Here is a 22123-nt window from a genome sequence, read left to right on the forward strand (position 1 = left end):
TTATCAAGAGAAACTGCTTAGAAGCCAAAACATTTATCACTGTCTCATTATTCCAAAATATCGCAGTTCATATAAAACAGATTTGTCAAACCTGATTTTCTCTGAATTGTCAAAATAATATTCTCTTTGTGTGTTTTAATTTTACAGTTAAGGAAACAAAATTGGAAAAACATATTATCCTGAAATATTTATAATGTGCTATTGATCCAATTACGAATTCATCATGTTAGAACTTTCATCTGAGAATCCTATATTTCTATCATTTTTAATTATTTCTTTATAAATTTTCTTCATCACTTTAATCCAATATATCAAGGCTATCCCTTTGTCAAAATTACAATATTACATAAAATAGATTAGCTATTTTTACAGCCGAAGTGAGATACTGTATTTAATGCCATATCATTTTTACTATGGCTAAAGAGCTTACACAACTAAAAAAAAATTTTTTTTCCATATAGCACCCCTCTGAATATCTAAGATATACTCAGAAACAAGCCTAACATTTATTTGAATGTTTCATAAATATGTTTTATAAATATGTTAAAATATGTTTTAGTATCAGTTTAGGCTTAACAAATAAAGTATAGCAGCAGTTAAACTTTTTAAATTGGGAAAAATATTTTCTTACTTTATTAACATTCCCTGATTTGGTAATAATTCCAAATGAATTTTTCCTCCTTCTTGTGTCCTTAAATAGGCAAATTCTTCGAGCATATCAATATCTAAAACAAATGTTCAGGTCCAAAAGAAAGTATCTTTGAAAACAGAGAAAATACTATCTTCCATTATCTGATTCTTCTACTCTGTTCTATTTTTATTCCTCATTGCTGGTGTCTTTAATATTTTTATCTTTATTTTCTTTGCAAACAAGATATGACGTATCTATTAGTTTACTGTAATATCCTAATTTAACTATTTAGCTGTAATTTGGTCAGAGTTTTATCCTTGCAACAGGCTAATGCAACTATCCTTCATATGTTTATCTATAAATAAACCTCACTGAGTTCCAAAGGATGTACTTAGGAACATAAATGATTATACATGGGACTCTTGTACAAAGATTCTTAGTATCAGATAAAGCAAACCATATCTTAAAGTATATGCTTGCTCTTTATAAAATAACAAAAAGATTCAAGCATCATTCATAATGGTTTATTTTAATCCTGCTTCCTAAGTAAACAAAACTGGCCAGGTTCACACTTAATTCAGAAACCCTAAGTTATGGTTTACAGACCACAATGATTTGGTTTATACAATGTTAAGTCAAACCAAATGTTAAGTCAAACCAAACTACATTAACCAGACTACTACTCATTCAGTATGTTCTGTAATCTTAGCAACATTTCTGAACCATGTTTCCTATAGCACACTCAAAATTCCATTGTTGTCTTCTTTTATTTGCTTTTTACTTTTGTTTCAACTATTAAGTATAATATTCCATTAGATTTTACATTTCTTAACAGTAACTCCCACTATTAAATTTTGAAAATATGGTCTCCTTGAAGAAACTGCTTATCTTCAATACTGATCCACTGAAGACAAAGGATACTTGTAATATAGTTGAAAAAATTTTCATATTGGAAGTTTGCTTGCTGGCAGATTTTGTTAACTGCTTTCAAGAATAAGTTTTCACCTCTTGGCCATTCATGCTGTAACAACACAATCACATGACCCAATGCCATATCATCTCTGTTGTCTGCGAAAGCTTTCAGCTGTTAGGAAAAAAATAAACCAAATAATGTAAGCAGCACCTCACAAAGTTACAAACATACATAATGGGCAAATGTACTTTGATTTGTTTCATTATTTTTCTAAGAATTTTTTTTTAGTATTCAAAAATATTATTCATACTTTTCCCAGTATGCTAATTTGCAGGCTGTTATTAGAGTGGAATATACTGAAAAACAAGTGTTTAGAATTCTCAAAACAACTTAATGGAGCTTAGAATGAGGCTGATTCAATTAACACTTATGTCCAGTTATTCAGGCAACATGTTTGTGTGTAGTAATCACCGTGAAGTAAAACTGAATCTTCCTTCAAGTCACATTGTGTCAGCAGTACTCCCCAAATGTTAAATATGTATAGCAAAAGAGTCTTCAGATGCAGAATCCTACTTACGAAAGCTACCATGTAACCTGGGTCCTTAGAACTATGTGGACGTTTATCTATGTAGAGCTTTAAAAAGTTTCTTCACTGCAAATGGACATGTGGTACACGTGAAGTTTGGAAACACAACACAATTAGAAGAAGGGAGGATCTGTTAAACTCTGTTAAGATAATGAGTACTGCAAGCAAATGTACTACCTAAATACAGAATGGTTCTACATTGGGCTAAAAAGCAAATAAATATTAAAAATAGGTAAGTTCTAGGCTTTGGTCAGGTAGCTTACATCAAGGGTGGGATTCGACAGGGTTAACTATCGGTTCGGTGATTTGTGAGGTTCGGTGATTTACGATGTGCTTCCTTGCATGCTGCGCAGGCGCCTGTAAATCGTCATCAGCAGGCTGCGTGCAAAGAAGCAGTCTTTGAAAAAGGACTTTTTTCCTGCTTTTTTAACTGCAGCGGTGCCTCGTGTGGCAGCTGAAGTTGAAAAAGCAGGAAATAAAGGTCAGTTAAGAACCCGGGCAGGCGGGTGGGCAAAAACATCAGCAGACATAGAATCGGTTCTGTCTGCTGCTCTTCAGGGCTACCGGTTCTACAGAGGTGGACAGAACCGGTAGAAACCCACCCATGGCTTACATAGTATAAGTGACAAAAATGAATTTAATTTTGGAACATCTATTCAAAAAAATTAATTCTTATAAACTCCTTTTACCCAAAACATAGCAAAACTTTTTTTATCATTTTTGCAACATGGTTATTAGAGGCCAAGCCATCCTTGGATGAATATTTCTCAAGAGGTAATTCTGTAATCTTTAAATATTATATTAACATACATATATTAAGGAAGGTTTTGCTACATATGTTAGGCCATATGCAACTGATGAATCTATATCATAATATTGGAGTATTGCGATGTGCTCTACATTGGGCTTCCCTTGAAAAGTATTCAGAAGCTACAGATGACATACAATGCATAGTTCTGAGGTCTCTACGGTGGCCCATGGAATACCTTCGTTATGTGAGCTGCACTGGCTGCCAGTTTGCTTCTGGGTCCAATTCAAGTTGTTGGTTGTTTTCTATAAAGCCCTCTAAGGCATGAATCCGGGTTACCTAAGGAACCATCTTGCCCTAATGAAATTGGATTATACCAGCAAAAGGGTTGATAAGATGCTGCAGATCTTATCAACCAAGGAATTTTGATTGACAAGATCCAGAAGAAGAGTCTTTTCTGCCATAGTGCCCACCTCTGGAATATCATACCTCTTGGGATGAGATCCATCCCCCCTCTTAGCCTATAAAGATCTTAAAACCTTCTCTGCCACTTGGCCTGGAACCTAAATAGTGGTGTGTCATCCTGGAGCACTGAATTAACAAAATCTCCCTTTCAACTTCTATATAACCCCCACCATCTTAGCTATTTCTTGTTAATTTTAGTGCATTCACTGCTTCATTGTTTTACTATTTTATTTTTTTATACTATAGCTTTATCTAATTATAGGCTGTCCAGAGACACAGGACAGCAAGATGGATGGCAAATAAGTTCAGTAAATAAGCAATCAATCAATATCAGAATTGTTACCTCAATTAATTAATTAATTAAATGTATTTATTTATTTAGAAATCATCTATCTTCCTCACAGTGGGGCTCCAGGCTGTATAAATATCAGCTCAGTCAACTTGCCTACAAGAATAATATGCAATAATGAAATGAACAGCAGAGATTTGAAAGTACTAATGCAGCAATGTTCTCACTGTTAGCTAGTAATACACAATTTATCCTTATAATAAAAATAATTATTCCATTGCTTCACTCATAAAGTCAATCCTCAATGTCTCAGAAAAAATCTCAATTATTTTTATTTTTTCCAGTGTTATGACAGCTCCCTGATGTAGAAAATAATTGCTCCAACATTTGATATGTACATGATACACTGAAGATTCATATTAAAACATGAATATGCCAAATCAATATTTCACAAATTTGAGATGACCTTGATAGCCAATTATTTTAGTTAATAATAGTCCTCACAAAGTACTGCTGTGTGAAAAAGTCCTGCACTCTTTATGGTTTATGACATTTTTTGGATGGGCCATTGACTTTATGATATTTTATGCTAACTGCTTTGCAAATATTGTTATATTTAAATAAATACTGGTGATTTTTCAGTGAAAAGCATAAGCTTTTTGCAATTTGGTGCTGTTTGGATCGGGATTGCGAATTTTCTTGCATGCTTATAATGCATGCTTACAATGACTATGAAAACAGATTAACTGATGCATACCCAGTGGCATACATGTTGCAATTACTAAGGCTGATGCTAGTGTTTTGTTAACATTTTTATTGTTTGTGGCCCTGAAAAGGACTGTTTAGGTAACCCAACATGATTACTAATATGAAATTGGCCAGCCCTTATTGCTTATCACCAGGCGGCATTGCTTCGGCATAGACTGTACAGTATGCCAAGTGGACCAACAAACAGTGGGCTAAGGTCATCTTCAGTGATGACAGCAATTCCTACTTGACTGGGAATCAGTGCAATAAGTATGTCAGAAGATTTCTAGTTGAAGAATTTAGGCCGTACTGTCCGAATCTATCTGTGAAACATCCATTGCATGTGAGGATCTGGGGCTGTATCGCTGCTTCTGGTATTGGTTGGATACAAATCGTGCAGGGAATCATGAATTCCAAGCAGTATGTTGAAGTCCTGGAAAAGACTATGCTTCCTTCAGCTCAGCAACTTGTAAGGGACTTTTACTTCCAGGATGACAACGCTCCTTGTCATCAAGCCAAGTCTGTCCAGCATTGGATGAAGAAGCATGGTGTTCGACTCCTGGATTGGCCAGCTCAATGCCCGGATTTGAACCCAATTGAGAACTTGTGGGCAAGATTGGTTACAAAATAAGCAAGAAGCACCCAAAGACCAAGCAGGAGATGATTGAATCCATTATTGCAGCCTGGCACCACATTGTCATCAAAGATCATGTGCAAAGACTTACACTCTATGCCAAAGCAATGCCACCTGGTGATAAGCAATAGGGGCTGGCCAATTTCATTAGTAACTATGTTTGGTTACCTAAACGGTCCTTTTCAGGGCCACAAACAATAAAAATGTTAACAAAACACTAGCATTGGCCTTAATAATTGCCACACGTATGCCACTGGGTATGCATCAGTTAATCAGTTTTCACAGTCATTGTAAGCATGCAAGAAAATTCACAATCCCCATCCAAACAGCACCAAATTGCAAAAAGTTTATGCTTTTCACTTAAAAACCACCAGTATTTATTTAAATATAACAATTATTTGCATAGCAGTTAGCATAAAATATCATAAAATCAATGGGCTATCCAAAAAATGTTATAAACCATAAACCGTAAAGCATGCAGGACTTTTTCACACAGCTATACCTTCAATGTTGAAAGGAGAATGATATTTACTTCAAGGAGAGTTGGGACAACCCTGGCATTAACATGAATTGGAAGGTCATTTTTCCTTCCACATTCTTTCACAGTGAAGGGAATCACTTAATTCACATTCAACTGGAAAACCACAGAAGTATCTTGCTATGTAACTGAGTTACCTTTCCTTTCCCAAAGAAGCAATCAGCATTTATGAGTCTCCTACAAATTTAATCTACAATCACAAACAGCTGTGAAAAGATTCTTCTCAATAATGATGCACTTACTACAAGGAACATTTATTTAGACTGATGCCCACCAAAATATATAGAAATGTGTTTCTTTTTTAGAGATTGCTTAGTAATTCATTTGCCTATAAGAATGTTTATTACTCTTCAGTAGTTTAGTGGAAAACTGTTTAAACTTCAATTAGGACAGTGACTTGATTATTAACTGGTAATCAGGGTAATGTTTAACTCTCTTAAAATTGACTCACAGTTCATTTGATGATTTCAAGTTGTTTGTATCTTAATAAGGACTGCATTAATATATACTAACATAGATACTGAGGCCAACATGAACAGTTATAGTAACAATTTACTTCATCACAAATAGAATAAATTACCTTAAAACAAGCTAATAGCAATCGGAGGCAGTAAGGCATAACAGTTTTACTGGTGCATGGCCAAAGCTTCAGCTCTGAAACTAGACAAATAATAGTTTTGCAAATATTAAAATCAAATAGAATTAAAAGCAAGTATGACAGACTTAAATTTTTATTCATTTTAATATCTATAAAGTGTGTTTATGTTGTAGAAAGTCAGGTTCCAATTGAATGTTAGGAAAAAAAGCCTTTCCAAAAATAAGAGCAGTTTGATAGTGGAACTGACTACATAGAGTAGTGTTTGACTTCCTTTTCCTAGTGGTGCTCAAGCAGAAACCAAGTACCAATACTTTAATTTACACTTCTGTGCTGAATAGGTAGCATTTCTTGGCATAAAATGATACTTTATTTGGGTAAGTATTCACATTTCATCTTTACATCCCAGAATAGTAAAATAATTTATTTGCCCTGCAGTGTGATAAACTATTCAACTTTTGGTGGTTTTCACCTGTATAGTGTGTGGGTAGGGGAGCTATTACTCCTAGACCAGATGCTACAATATATATCTCCTCCCAATGAAAGTTATTAGACTCCAGGGAAGGGCCTTAATAAGAGATAATTCCTTTCTTACCATCACTGGTAATTCTAATGGTCTGTTATTTCCCCCAAATTATCCACTCCTTTGTCCAGTTCAGGGAGTAGAGCACATAACAACTTTAATCTAAAATCTGTAAGTTGCTTTTACCCATAGTTCTTCCTAAAGGCAGCATATTTTCTGTATGTCCTTTTATCAATAGCCCTTTCAAGACTTTACAATTTTCAATGTGTTTTCAGTAATCAGTAATTTTAAATACTCCAATTTACTTATTTCTCTTCTTTTCTTCATTTACCATTTGGAGATAAAGTAACAATTTACCTTTCCTGAATTTTGACTTTAATATAGGCTGATCTTCTTGTATTTTGACTCCTTCTTGTATGGGAAGTGTCATGTAACACATTAGGTCAAGAATTTTTTCACAAGTCAACTACAAAGAAAAGGTGAGCTTCATTATACGTGAAATGTCTGTAAGTCAAACATTAGAACAAAGAAAAATAACTAGCACTTTTGTTACCATATTGTTCTTCATAAAAGAATTTTATGATACCATCTCTATCTATTGTGTGAGGGGAAAGCCAGTAGTAACAATATGAAAGAGTGAACACTGAAGACTACCATTATAAGTTATGCAATCAATATACGGCTTTCAGTTTTCATTTCCAGTTTTGTTCACAAAAAAAACCTCCAGTTGGTCTTGGTCAAAATAAAACTTGAATCCTTTCAGCAGGGAGCAAATACTGAAATATTTGGATTTTTTTATGGCAAAAGTGCTGCTTAAAGAAGCCTCATTTTGGGAAGACAAGATTTGCTATTTAGCCACCTTTAATTGTTAACTATTGAATTAAAAAGTTGTGTTACTGAACATATGCATTACAAAAGAGTCTGAGGGTGCATAAGGCAAACTGAGTAGATTTATCAATGAAATGGTATTTGAATTAGGCAGCCTCCCTATTCAGATTCAGTTAATGCACTACAACAGAACGTGAATTATAAATTGTAACGCCGCAATAGAGTGTGATTCTTCTGCAAATTAAGTTTGCTAAGAAAAACTAACATATGCAATCATATCTGTCTTCATCTTCATTTCAAAGCCTTGTTTGTCTTTCTCTTAAGATTAAATAATAGGATTTAAAAACAGCACTGAAGAGCACAGCTCATTAACTATCACTTGGGATTTACAGGTAAAACTAGAGATCTTAATGCAAGATCTGAAATGGGTGCACAATTCCAGGTGCACATATATTCGTAGGTGGGTGGGTGAGTGGGTGTAACCATAATTATTAACCCAAATCAAACCACTCTTTATTGATGATCCTAAGAGTTACTGGTCCAAAGTCACCCAGTCAGCTTCTAGGCCTAAATGTAATTAATAGAGTTTATTTGTGTGTTTGTGTGAGAGTGTGTGTATAAATTATATAATATACCATATAGGGCAGTGGTTGCCAATTGGCATGCCATGGACCACTGGTGGTCTGTGAGAAAATTTTGGTGGTCCACAGAGAAATGTCACCCCCAAAGCAATTAATCCATGCTGCACGAGAACATAAGGCTGTGCTGCCCACATGGCCTGGGGAACACAAGGTTTGCGTCACTTGCATTTCAAACAACATAAGGTAGTGAGGGGAGTGGGGAAGAGCGGAGGGGGGGAACTTGCTCCACTCGCCCCACACGCCCAGCCTGGCCACCAGGCTGCTTCTTTCCACTTCTTTCTTCTTCTGCTTTTGGCTGCACACAAGGAAAGCAGCAAAAATCTTTCTTTCTTTCTCCCAAACTCCGCCAGAAATGAATCTTTGTGACCCTGCAAAGCATACTGCTCCAAGAGGTTGCACCAGGGCGACAAGTCTCACAAAGACTCATTTCTGGTGGAGTTTGGGGGAGAGAAAGAAAGACTTCTGCTGCTTTCCTTGTGTGCAGTCAAAAGCAGAAGCAGCAGAGACCCTGGGAAAATCCTCCAAAAAATCTGCAGGAAAATCCCCCACCCCATTTTCCTACCGATCGATTGATCTTTATTTGGGATCGCAGAATACGGTCTCTCTCTCTCTCTCCTTGAGAACGGAGCTGAAAAGCAGGTTAGTAAAGGAATGTGGCTGCCTTGGAGGGGGTGGGGTGTGTGATGTACCTGTGTGTGTGAGTGTGAGTGAGTGTGTGTGTGAGAGAGAGAGAGAGAGAGAGAGAGAGAGAGAGAGAGAGAGAGAGAGAGAGAGAGAGAGAGAGAGAGCATCACCGCCAGCCCTCTGAGGTTAGATCGAATCTCTCTCTCTCTCTCTCTCCCCTCTCCCTTCCCCCACAGCAGTGGTGGAGTTTCAGTGCTTGGCCGGCAGGGAGCTTGGCGAGGCACGTTGCTCGCTCTTTTTGGATGTGAAAAAAGCGGCCCAAGGGTAGGGCAAGGTGTGTGGGGGAAAAAGTAGGATATCCCTCAAAAAGACAGCCTAGTTTTTTCGGGGGTCAAAAGAAAATAAGACCCTACCTTATTTTCCAAGAAACATGGTAGAAGGTAAGACCAATGGTGGGGGAGGGAAATTTTCCCCAGACTGGCTTGCTGACTTGGGTGGGAAAGTCAGTCCCATATTCTAGAGCTGCAGTAGTCACAGGACTGGCCCTTTGGTCATCCAAGTGTTGTGACTACTGCAGCTCTGGAATATGGGACTGACTTTCCCACCAACGTCAGCAAGCCACCGTCAGTCAAAATTCATATTAATGGTCTGCAGGATTTAAACTTATGAGTTTGGTGGTCCCTGAGGTCCAAAAGGTTGGCGAACCCTGGTATAGGGAGTCCTTGGTGCTCTCTGAGCTTGCTTATTTTCTTGCAGAAAATGTAATTTCCCTAACTAGATAACATCATCAGTGCTAGTAAGGAGTGTTGTTTTCTGTCAATTTATATTCTGATGTATTGCCTGTCTATATAGGTAAGGGTGATCTTAGAGATTCTTTGGTTGGGCTGTATACTGATGACTCTTTCTTGATTGGGGTATTGTTTACTTGATTGTTGGTCTGAAGTTAATCTATGTTGATCTGAGTGCTGATTACTGGTGCAGAGGTGCTGGAGTGTTTTTCTCTTTTGGGTTGTTTGGTTGTCTCTTCGTAGTCTGCAGTTGTTGTTAATGTCTGTGTCTCTATTGCTGGCTGATTTGCCAGAATGCCAGGCTTCTAGAAATTCCCTGGCATTTTTGGACCTGGCCTGGTCTAGGATTGTCACATTTTTGCAATTGAAATTATGGTTAAATTTGTCAATATGTTGTGAAATTAAAGATTTTTTGTCATGCCTTTTGACTACCAGTTGGTGTTCATGGATGTATTCTGCCGGTCTTCTGCCTGTTTGTCCTACATAGTGGTTGTTGCTATTCTTTGCTATGCTGTAAATAACTCCTGTTTTTTCTTCTGGAGTCTTTTAGTTTGCTTAGGATGTTTTGAAGGGCTTTAGTGGACTTGTGTGCTACGCTGATTCCATGCAGTTGTAGTTGTCTATTTGGGCAAATGAGACAATCAAAAGCCCCAAAGAGAAAAAGTCTCAGCACTCAGATCAGCATAGATTAAGTTTAGACGAACAATCAAGAAAGCAATACTCCAATCAAGAAACTGCCGAAGAGCCATCAGTAAACAGTTCAACCGAAGAATCTCTCCTACCAACAAGCAAGTCACCAGAATATAAACTGACAGCGAACAGCACTCCTTAGTAGCACTGATGATGTTACCTAGTTAGGGTAATGAAACATCTGCAAAAAAAAAACAAGCAAGCTCAGAAATTACCAAGAACCCATCATTTCAACCCTGCATGAAATGAAAGCATATATATAAGATAAGCTATATATAAATGAATATAGTATTCACTCATCTTAATCAAATTCAAAGTAAAATTCATATGCTAAAATAGTTGTAAAGATTTTGTTCGATCTCAGCAACCTGCATTTCTCATAAATCCCCAATTTAACAGTAAAAAGCAGGCAGACAGGCAGGGCTTACATGGTATTCTCCAAGGGCAAAATGACAAGTCGCTAACTGGATTAGAGGTCGTTGATTTTCTAGTGATCCTTGCCCCATAATTTGTTGTGGAGAATGAGATCCTTGCAGAACTGCTAAATGATGTAAACTGGCAATTGCTTTTTTATATTGACCCTTTTAAAAGAATAAAAAAGAATAAAAATCGGATCACTAAAAATAACAAGTAGCATTTCCTTCTTAAAAGATTTAATGAACAAATATCTAAAGCATTTTGATGTTTTACATTAAATATATATAAAGTGCTGGTAAATTATAGAACTGCTAATTCAAAATTTTCTCTTTCATCAATTCATAAATTTAATTTGCTAAATTCAGAGCTTTGGACATTTAAAAAAACCTGGAGTAAAAAAAAGGACAATATCTTCAACTTTATAAGGCTCTTGTAATGAAGCTAATTAATTGAGCAGTGTATTATACCTGTCAGTATTAATATGTTTATTTCTGTATGAAAATTAATATCTGGAAATCTTGGAATTTTTGTAAATGATTTGCATTGCAAAATGGAACATTTTGTTCTATCTATAATCCATCCAATTGTAGGGAATCAAAACATCCAGAAGTGTTTAAGACAATAACTGGTGCTAAAGCAGGGATTAAGTCCAGGAAGACTGGACAGTATTAGAAAGAAACTCAGATTGGCTCTCCCCACCACCCCATCTCTAATTCCCTGGCATATAATAGGAGGGAAGGGCAAACACAGGCAGGTTTACAAGATTCTGTTTTTCGTCTATCTCAATTAAGTATTGTTCCATTCTTCTTTGGGATTTTCCTGAAGAGCTAGGAAGATTATAAGGTTACTTAAAATGTTTAGTTAAAACATGTCATCATTCTTTTAAATCAAGATTCCACAAAATGATCAATATTGATAAATATCTGGAGATCAAAAAGTGTCTGGAGATCAATAGATGGCTGATAAATGATAGGTTGTTTGGTATCAAATAATCTTTTGGAATCTCCAGAGAGCTGCATACCCATTCCTAATCCTGAAGGTGAGATGGTAGGTTTTGGTGAAACTGTTACTCAGGGCTATATGGTCAGCTACACAGTTTAATAAATTGTTATTGCTCATTGGACAATCAGCCAGTTGTTTAGATTAGATTTGGCATTTTTGCCCACTTTTACCCATCTTTCCCAAGGACCTCAGATAGGCAGACATTGTTTGATGATGCTGGTATTAAAAGTATCAATGTAGAATGTAAATTGTTCAATGCAATTGACAGATGGTGATTCTGTCAAGGCCAACGGTGTTCAAATGTTGCTTCAATTATTTTGGAATTACATCCAAGGTGTTTATTGCTATTGGTAGTACGTTTGCTTTCTTCAGAGTCATTCAATTTCTGTTTATAGGTTTTTGTGACTTTCTCTAATTATCTCACTACTATTTTGCGGTCTCCAGTGACCATCACATCCACAGTCCAGGCTTTTTTGCCTTGCTTATTGACAATTGTTAAACAATTGTCTAGAGCTGGGATGTCAAATTCAATTTCATTGAGGGCTACATCAACATTATGTTTACCCTCAAAGGGCCAATAGCTGGGTCATCATGACTAGATGGGCATGGCCGTCTCGATGCCATTATTGGGAACAGCTAACTCGGGACAGTTGGGTTGGGATGGAACAAGTCACACTGGCTAATTCAACATGGGAACAATTCAGTGCCCCGTAAGCTGCTCCTCAAACTGCTGGCAGCCAAATGTGTGTGTGCACTCGTGTACACACATACACACATCACACACAACACATTCCAAATTTGGGGGCTTTTATCCACAGAGGAAGAACAGGGCCTTCTCCCCAAGTCCAGATTGGCAGTTTTAAGTCTCCAAACTTGAAATGGCGTCTGTGTTTGTGCACATGTGTGTGCACAGCACCCCAAAGAGACATTCTTCTCCCAATCCCAGGCATTGTTGGCATTTCCCTGTCCAGTGTCCCCTCCCAGCAAAGGTGGAGGAGGAGGATGCTGTGCATGGAAGCGCAGAGGAGAAAGTTGCAAGAAGCAGTTTCCTCCATGTCCATCTTCTGCCTTAACAGATCTCTGGAGAGCAAGAGAGCTCCCTGATACTTCATGAGGGAGGCTGGCTCTTCTTGAAAGGGAATCCCTGTTTCCAATCGTGTATGGTTCTAGCTTGTTGGGGCAGCCTTCCCTCACGCAGCTCCCTTGCCACCCACTTCTCTCCAGAGTTATGTCAAGGCAGAAGTCAAACTCAGAGAAAACTTTTTCCAGAAAACCTCCACATTTCCACAAGCAGCAGCATTGTGCTTCACTTCCTGTGGAGGTCTCCAGTGGAGAAAGGTGACACCAGAGCAAACGCCAAAGCCTAGTCCACCAGAGGAGCCTTACCATCCTTTTCAGGCCACGTACAGAAACCCCAGACAGCAGCACAGGCTTCCCAGAAACCTGGGCAGCAGAGGGCAAGCACTCAGCCTGATCTTTGAACTCCTGGGACACCGGGAACCTGCAGCTCAGCCTGGCCCAGCCCCGCTTCCTTGAGGGGGCACCTAGCTCCACTTACCTCCCCCTTGAGGCTGCTGCTGCACTCACTCTCTTTAGCCAGGGTGCTCATGGTTCTTGGGTCAGAGGGAGGCCCATTCCCTCTCCATGAGAGGAGTCCTGGCTTTGTAACCAAAACATCCTCAGCAATAGGATGGGAAACCACCAGGAGAGGCCAAGATGAGGTGGCAAAGGGATGGCGAAAAGGCAGCAGGACTGCTGGTGACCAAGTCTAAGGCAAGACTTCCCTCAGACCCTCTCATTCCAATCTTCCTCACTCATTTATTTCCTTCCTCCCCTCCTTCCCATTCCCATCTCCTTCTTTCCTCCCTCCCTCCCTACTTGCCCAGGAAGGGACAAAGCAGGGAGGAGAGATTGACAGCGCTGCTGGTGGCCATGGCTTTCCTACACAGAGGACAGTCCCAGTGAAAGGGAAGCGCTCACTGGTTGTGAGGCTGGGCCAGCAAGTGGACTATGGAGATGCTGGTGGCCAGCAAGGAGCTGATCTACAATTTTGTGGTGGTAATCTGGATTTGAATGTGGGCAGCCTTAGAACTGGCCTGGGGGGCTGCCCTGAAGACGGCAAGGGGCTGCCTCCACTGTCTCAGCCCTGCTCTCTGGGCGCGCACACAGGTGGCGGCAAGCATGTGGGGCCTGGCATCCCCAATGACCTTCTTGCCCCACAGACTGACTGCATTCTAAATGCTTCCCTTTCACCCAGGACGCCAGCCCCTGTGCGTTTACCGCCTCCTATCCGTGCAATAAGGGGGAGCAACTAGCTAAGCTGGGTCGGGGCTAAGATGGCAGGGGCCAGCTCCTCGCTGTCCCCAGCACAGGAGCTAATGAATTTGGGACCCTTGATCTAAATTAAGGAATTTAAGGAATGGATCGTAGGAAGGTCTGTTCACTCCTGCACTTTTTACCTGATAGATAATCATATCTGTGAGGAAGATTCTCAACCAAAGCCAGGTATCTGTCTTCCAAGACACACAAATTCTTGTAAATTCTGTAAAATGAAGTTAAGTAGATGAAAATATAATATAATGTCTTTGAAACAGTTCTTCCTGGGTTGTCAGGGAAAATGACATAAGATTCACCAATTTAAATTTGATTATAAATGAACTTTTACATTCTGATAATGTAAACAACTGTCCCGCATTAGCTCCCTTGAAAGATCAAAATATTTGATTTTCAAGTAATTCATAATTAAAAAGGGAACAGCTGCTATTGAAACCAACAGCAATGGGTTTATTTTGAAGTTCAGTGAATCATCAGCTCAGTAAAATGTAATGATGTAAGTACTAATAATAATAATTAAAATAAGTATTCATTTTTAATTTAAGATTTTCAGCAAGCCGCATTCAAGAAAATATTGATGATGCCTCCTTTCCTGTCAAAAATCTAAGACCCAGATTCAACATAAAGAATTGGCAATTACAACAAACTCTCTAAATATTTTTTTCACATTATAGTGAAGTACCTTTATCCAATGATTCCAATGAATGTAGAAGATCCCAACTCTCTCTAGCCAATCTAAAGCTCTCCTGTACTTCAACAGAATTTGGGAGATCTGTCACATTTATTGTAATGAGCCTATTTTTGCCCTTCCCAGAAGGATCTTCATCATCAGAGCTCTACTCCAAAGACAAAACACAAAAATCCAAGTAGTCAACTAGATTAAACCAAACTATAAAGGCATGCATTTCTTTGAGACAAAAATAACCCATAATAAAAAATTAAGTAATAACAAAAATTAATGGTATGGATTTTCCTTCAGCTGCTTTCCACACATTGGTCCATCTTCAGATAAGCCATTCCTCAAAATTTTAACCAATACCATAAAATGTGTCACTCTTGCCTGGAGACAACACTCAAAATTTTTGTACGTTTTTCATTATTGGCTTACCCACGAGTAATCCCATGGATTGTTGATTTTTCATATTTTGGTTAAAAATTGAGGGTCAGCTTTTCTGCAGATGGGCTTACAAATAAGTAGGGGATATACAGGTATGGTATTACAATATATACTCACAGATATACCCATTCACAAATGAATTGAACACATTTTATTTCTGGCATCTAAAATTCATGGCTTATTTGAAAATACATACAGTAATCACCAATGGCCTTCCAGAAAAGCAATGTTTTAACTATTCTCCAGACTGCTGTTAATAGTTGGGATTATTTTTGCCTCAGAGTAAGATTTTCTAAAGACGGGAAAACAGACACCAAAAATGTATCTTGAAAGTTTAACATTTCTCTTTGACAGGTTTATTTTGTGTATCAATCTATATCAATATTTTGGAAAGAAAATATTTGGGGAATGTTTCAAATCCTACAACAAATTACATGGTATTTCAATAAAAAAATAGGGGAGAAAATCACCATTGTTTTCTCTCTCCCTTCAGCTGTTTTCCGTTTCTTGTGAACATGTTTGCTACGTTCAATATCTGTATCACCAAAAACATTGGACACATCCTCGATGAGAATCAATGGAACTTGGTTTGAAGCATTTGATCCTGGGTATAAAATAAAAAAATACTTTTATTTTTCCTATTATATATTGGTTTATCAAATATATACTTCCCCATAAGTCTAGTTGTTAATGTCAAGAATGTTTATGATCAAAATGCAAGTAATACTATATGTTTCTTTGATTAACTATTTAAACATACTTAAAAGGCTCCATGTTTGGGGAATGCTGCCTTAAAAAAATTCCAAATCCCACTTAGTTCTGATAATAGCAAAGGGTAGCTTCTAAAGTTCTGGCACCAAATATTTTCTGCTTTCTTCAAAAGGTGAAAAGAACTAGGGAAATTTGCACACAGATTATGACCTTATATCCAAGGCTCATATAGGAAGAAAAGATGGATTAGGGTAATACATAGTACAGTTATCACTATTTAGAACAATCCAATAATTTCACGTTATTAGATTTTGAATGTATGTACACACTACAGTGGAAAACATCTATTTCCTAAATTCCTCTTCCTTTCCTTTGCTATCTTCTCTGTTATGTTCAGTGTTGTCACATGAAAAGATATACTTAAATATTTACAAAATGTGAGGTGTGTGTACTCACTTCTGTGATACACACATATATATATATCATTTCACAGTATTTTACAGCCCTCTCTAAGTGGTTTACAGAGTTAGCATACTGTCCCCAACAATCTGGGTCCTCAATTTTATTTTTCATCTCTTTATTTCCTCAATTCCTCTTCCTTTCCTCTGCTATCTTCTCTGTTATGTTTAAATCACAATCCTCTTGAAGCAGAAATTCAATTATTTATACATAAATATAACTGAATAATAAAAATATAGGGAGTTTAGACCAATTTTGTTCTGAAAGTATCTCAAAAAAGATCTAGTTTCTTTTTACACTACTTGACTGTATTAAATGTAATATATTATTTTGCTTTTTAGACAAGTGATAATTTTTTCAAAAGAATGCAGATTTTCTTATTGTTGTAGCTATAGTTTTAATACTAGAAATTACAATTATATGGGGGTGGGAAGGAGAAATTAAAAGATATTAAACATTATGAAAACATGCACACAGATTATGACCTTATGTCCAAGACATAGGAAGAAAAGGCGGATTCTGGTAATACAGTTATCACTTGTTAGAACAGCCCAATAATTTCACGTCATAATTAGATTTTGAGTGTAGTGTGTATGTACACAATACAGTGGAAAACAGAATGTTATTTCAATGCAAATGCTTCATTTCAAAATGCCAAAAGTCTTCACACAAAAGTAATTCTGGCAAACCTGCCCAAAGGGATATAGGAAGGGCATCATTTCAACCCACCCTGAAAAAGAGAAGGCTGGATGCTGCTAATATATTGGAATGCATTCTTGAAGAAAACAAGCATTGTGGAATATACCACTTGGGTCTTGTACTTTGCATGAGCTTCATTATCATAATTACTTATGTATCTGCAGACATCTTTCATTTTCAGTAATATGTCACCAAAGCTTCTAAGGATAAAGGAACATTCAGTTATATTGGAATGTATAAAATACAGTAAAATAAAGCAGATCCTAAAAATTAATTTAACAGAAAAACAGAAACCAATTACTAAGTGTTTTCCTTTTATTTTATCCCCCCAAAATCCTATCTTCAAGTTAGATGATCTTTTGAACAATACAAAATAAGGGAGGCACATATATGCCAGCTAAATGTGAGTAAAGGTAGTCCTTGAGATGCAACAAGTCAATGGATATTCCAAGTTAAAATAATGGCACTTAATGGCTATTCAAACTTAAAACAGACTCCCGCCCCCCACCATTACATACAAACTCATTTCAAATGTATGGTGTTTCCAGCACCCCAGCATTCATTTGCCCTTATTACCTACCATAGGAATGCTACAGCACCCTTGACCTCCGTCTCCTCATCTCATTCTGAGAAGACTCCATAATGCATGGCCCTGCTTCCCATGCCACCAGAAGCAGTCACCATTTTTAGACTCTAACAATTTCTGGCGGAAATGGTGGTGCTTTTGAAGCTTTCCACTCCAATCAGCTGGCCACTAAAAGACTGAAAACATTTCCTGCTTCTTGCTAGCCTTTGGTAAAGGCAGCAGCTTCGTAACTGGCTTCCTAAAGTTTTTCCACTGCTTAAACCCCACCCTCTTCCAGAAACCCACATTTCTTCGATGAAGAAAAGAAAAAAAGCTGGTAGGATGGACTCACTGGTCTTTCTCCCCCAGCCAATAGGTACTGAAACTAAATTCTCCACCTCTGCCCTCCAATCTCTATCCCTTTTAAAAACTTTATTTGCTAAATTTACCACATGCCTGGAAAGAAGGTGACAATCCATAAGACACTAACCTTGATGAGTGACTCGAGGCTGAACAGTATAGAGGAAAGAAAGGAAGCAAGAAAGAAAATCTTTCTGTAGCTTGTTTGTAGTTGAGTTACTGAAAAAAAAAATTCAGGTCTAAAGAAAAAGCTACTACTGGATACTAAAGGGAGTTAGAGAGGCAGCAAAAAGTTTGGAAACCTTTGGAAACCTTTGTGCTGCCTATATGACTGTCTTTAGGACCCAGCTTCTGCCATGCTCTTTGGTGCAGACTTGGGCTGTAATTGCTTTTGCTGTTGGACTGAACTTGGTCTTCAGCTCAAAGGGAGTGGGGGATTAAAGCAAGGGAAAGGTTTGAGGATGTTCATCCTGAAGCTCTCATCTTGCAGCGGGTGGCTTCTTACAAAGGCTACCAAGAACCAAGAAAAGATTGCAGTCTCTCCACAGCCAGCTGATCAAGACAGAGGCCCAGCTTACATGCTCACCTTCATCAGTCAAGAGGCTTATGTGGAAGCTTCTGGGGCTTTGGAATGCAGTCCTAGGCCCTAATCTATCTGTGTCCATCTGTGTCCCCCAACCCCCTCCTCCCAGTTGGGATGCTTTTGGCTTTGCAAAGCCTTTTGCTGTGGGTCTGTCTCCTAGGACCTCACCATCCCAAAAGGTGTCTCATGCTCCCTTAACAACTGTGCATTCATTTAATGATGGCATCAGGAAGAGCAGCTGGTGGCATCATTAAATGAGGCTGTCTCAGCAGCAATCACCACTTGATACTCTAAATGAGCAAGCTATATTAGAGTTGTAGTTTGAGGACTACCTGTATTGTCCTAAAATAACTTTTGCAAAATAAATTCCCGAAGGCTTTTCAGGACACAAGCATTGACATATTTCCCATCATTTGGAGTCAAGAAGCACACAAAAAATTAATATAAACAGATCATTCAAATTAAAAGAAAAACAACAGCAGAGCCTTAAGAAATCCCTTCAAGTCTTATTTCAATTTATATGCCTGACATAGCATTGCTCACTACGCATTATTATCTATTGTGAATTTCAATTCTTCAAAAATGTTTAATGCATCTCCTGCCCATCAAAAAACTGTCCACTTCTAATAAGATTGCTAGAGGAGAATCAACTAGATTTCAGCAGAGACCTGTTTGGTTTGAGGTTATTTCATTCTCCCTTGCACCATTACATTTTCCCCAGTACCCCCAATCTTTTAGGGGGAAAAATAAGGTAGCCAAGAAAGGAAAGGTGCTTTTTCAAAAGTCAAATGAACTTTTGACTTCTGAACTAAAGAAACTTCTTGAATGAGAAGTGAAACGACTTCAAGAGAAAAAAAAACACAGAAAGTCCACGTCTTCTGAAAAAGCACCTTTAGGACAACCACGATGTTCATAACTGAGAATCTCCAGAGGCATTTCTGGTATTTCCAAGATCTGTTTACATTTATTATCTTAAAACATTGCATTTAAAACATTGCACTTTAAAACTCTGTAAATAAAAATACTCTAATTTTGGAGTATGTTTCATTGTAGCAAAATGCCACACAGATAGCTTCCAAACAGATATGCAGAAAATTGTACGGTATGGAGATTATAGCTTTGATTTGGAAAATAAATAAATAACAGTCCAACAAAAACAATTATAGAACAGCTTTAGATCATTCTTTCTCTAAATTTAGAAAGAACATTGCTAAGATTCTAGTATTGATACCAATTATAATTACAAATCAGCTTTCTTGTTCCCTCAAGAAAAGTCTAAACATTAGAACAGATAGTTTTGAAGGTATGTACAACGTGTTATTAATCAAACTTCCAAACTACAGGTAGTCCTTGACTTATGACCACAATTGAGCCAAAAATTTCTGTTAAGTGAGACATTTGTTAAGTGAGTTTTGCCCCATTTTATAATCTTTCTTGCCACAGTTGTTAAGTGAATCACTGCATTAAGTGTTAAGTTAGTAACATGGTTAAGTGAATGTGGCTTCCCCACTGACTTTGTCAGAAGGCCACAAAAAGTGGTCACATGATTCCAGGATGCTGTAACCATCATAAATATGAGTCAGATGAAAACTGTCTGAATTTTGATCATGGAGGGGGGGGGGTACTGAAATGGTTGTAAGTGCAAAAAATGGTTGTGAGTCACTTTCTTCAGTGCCATTGTAACTTTGAACAGTCACTAAATGAACTGTTGTAAGTCAAGGACTACTTGCACTTCCAATATAGTTAGCCCTTCTTTAGCAAACATAATTGGATAGTGATGGATTGGCAATTCCATCACTAAGCGAAACAGTCACTAAGTGGGAAATTATGTGACTGTGTTTTCCTTCTCAAAACTGGTAAGACTAATCATTTCATCCTTTTACTTTTGTATGCCTCCTAATAACTCGTCCACCCTTTGGAATGATCACCTTGGCGTTGAGATAATTAACAAGAATGGAATTAGTGTTTGTATTCCATTGGAACAGAAGGGATTCCAAAACAGTAATCAGGCACAAAATGGGGAATACACATCAAAACCAATGTGCAACCAGCTGGGAGCATGCCATGAAGAATCTTGGCATATTCATCACTGTGGGCTTCCTTATTCTTAATCTTCCAGGGTATATCTCTTAGGTTATAGCTTTAGTTTGCTGAGATATCTATCTACCGTGCATAAATAAATAAATAACTCGGCTTGATTTGATTTTAGTGTGTCATCTTTGGGCTTCAGTCTGACGTGTAATGACTGTAATGAATATCATGTCATTGAGAAACACTGCAAAGGTTAAAAAAAATGGGCTATTATTTTTATATATAGTCCTCAACTTATGACAATTGAGCCCAACATTTCTGTTGCTAACTGAGAATGAATGTTAAGTGAATCACTGGAATTATTAAATTAGTAATATGACTGTTAAGTGAATCTGGCTTTCCCATTGACTTTGTAATAACAGCTTTAGCGATCACATGACACTGCAACATAAACATGAATAAGGTGACAAAGGTTTGAATTATGATCCTGTGATCATGGAGAGGCTGCCATGCTCCTAAGTGAAAAACGGCCCTAAGTCACTTTTTTTCAGTGCTGTTGTAACTTAGAATGTTCATTAAATAAAATGTTACAAACTGAGTGCCAGCTGTACTGTTCTGCCAAGAAGAAGCAGGCCAAAGTTCATCAAATCAGTTAACTAGATATATTTTAAGAAATTATCAAACCTTCTTGCCACATCCATCTGCCATTCACACCTCACACCTACTATGGACAGTATTTTGAATACCCTTTCCCAAGGATCTGTAATCTGGCATGATTTCTCAGTGAGACCTTCAATGATATATTTCTGAGCACTTCGTTTATTAGGGGACACAAGATCAGATGTGTCCTGGGTACCTAGAAATGAACAAAATCAGTTAATTATTAAAAATTAGCCTAAAATCAAAAACAACTTTTCATTTCTACTCCAGTAATGTATATTTATATGAAATACTAATGATGTGCTCCAACGTTTGTTAAGACCAAATGATTGCCCATATTTTAAAAATGATTGTTTTAATTATTATTTTTATATTTTGGTTTCATTTGATTGTCATATGCCATCCAGAGTCACTTATGGTGAGAAGAATAGCCCCATAAATTTGATAAATAAATAAATCCAATATCAAGACAAATATGGGGGGGAAGAACCACTAAATTCTATAAACATTTTTATTTTTAATTGTTAATATCCATAAAAGAATTGATTTCTCTATGTGCACTGTGATTTTCATTAATTTAGCTGTGTTATTCTTTGTGCCCCTAAGAAATCTGTTCTTAAAGGCATAGTGTTTTTTTCTGTCAATCATTATTTGAATTATCCATTATAAAACCCCTTACTGAAAAAGCAACAAAATCTACATATTACAATTAGCAATAGCACTTAAAACTTATACATATATCATTTCACAGTATTTTACAGCCCTCTCTAAGCAGTTTACAGAGTCAGCATATTGTCCCCAACAATCTGAGTCCTCAATTTTATTTTTCATCTCTTTATTTCCTCAGTTCCTCTTCCTTTCCTTTGCTATCTTCTCTGTTATGTTTAAATTACAATCCTCTTGAAGCAGAAATTCAATTCTTTATACATAAATATAACTGAATAA

The 22123-nt window shown here is 37.3% G+C and overlaps 1 protein-coding gene across 1 annotated transcript in view; it reads right to left on the minus strand.

Moving 5' to 3' along the window:
* Window positions 1–627: 627 nt before the first annotated feature.
* INTS10 (integrator complex subunit 10) overlaps window positions 628–22123 on the minus strand; it is a 35397-nt gene continuing 13901 nt past the window's right edge. Inside the window, exons 7-16 of the mRNA XM_026679898.2 lie at window positions 21203–21374; window positions 17010–17179; window positions 15581–15714; window positions 14676–14829; window positions 14119–14201; window positions 10669–10821; window positions 7027–7135; window positions 6132–6211; window positions 1553–1715; window positions 628–725 (exon numbers count right to left, since the gene is read on the minus strand). Coding sequence (XP_026535683.1) covers window positions 628–725; window positions 1553–1715; window positions 6132–6211; window positions 7027–7135; window positions 10669–10821; window positions 14119–14201; window positions 14676–14829; window positions 15581–15714; window positions 17010–17179; window positions 21203–21374 — 1316 coding nt within the window. The remainder of the gene's footprint in view (window positions 726–1552; window positions 1716–6131; window positions 6212–7026; window positions 7136–10668; window positions 10822–14118; window positions 14202–14675; window positions 14830–15580; window positions 15715–17009; window positions 17180–21202; window positions 21375–22123) is intronic.

This window comes from Notechis scutatus, chromosome Z (assembly GCF_049901735.1).
Source record: "Notechis scutatus isolate UNSWTSFEM ecotype Mainland chromosome Z, rNotScu1.2, whole genome shotgun sequence".
Classification (NCBI taxonomy): Eukaryota; Metazoa; Chordata; class Lepidosauria; order Squamata; family Elapidae; genus Notechis; species Notechis scutatus.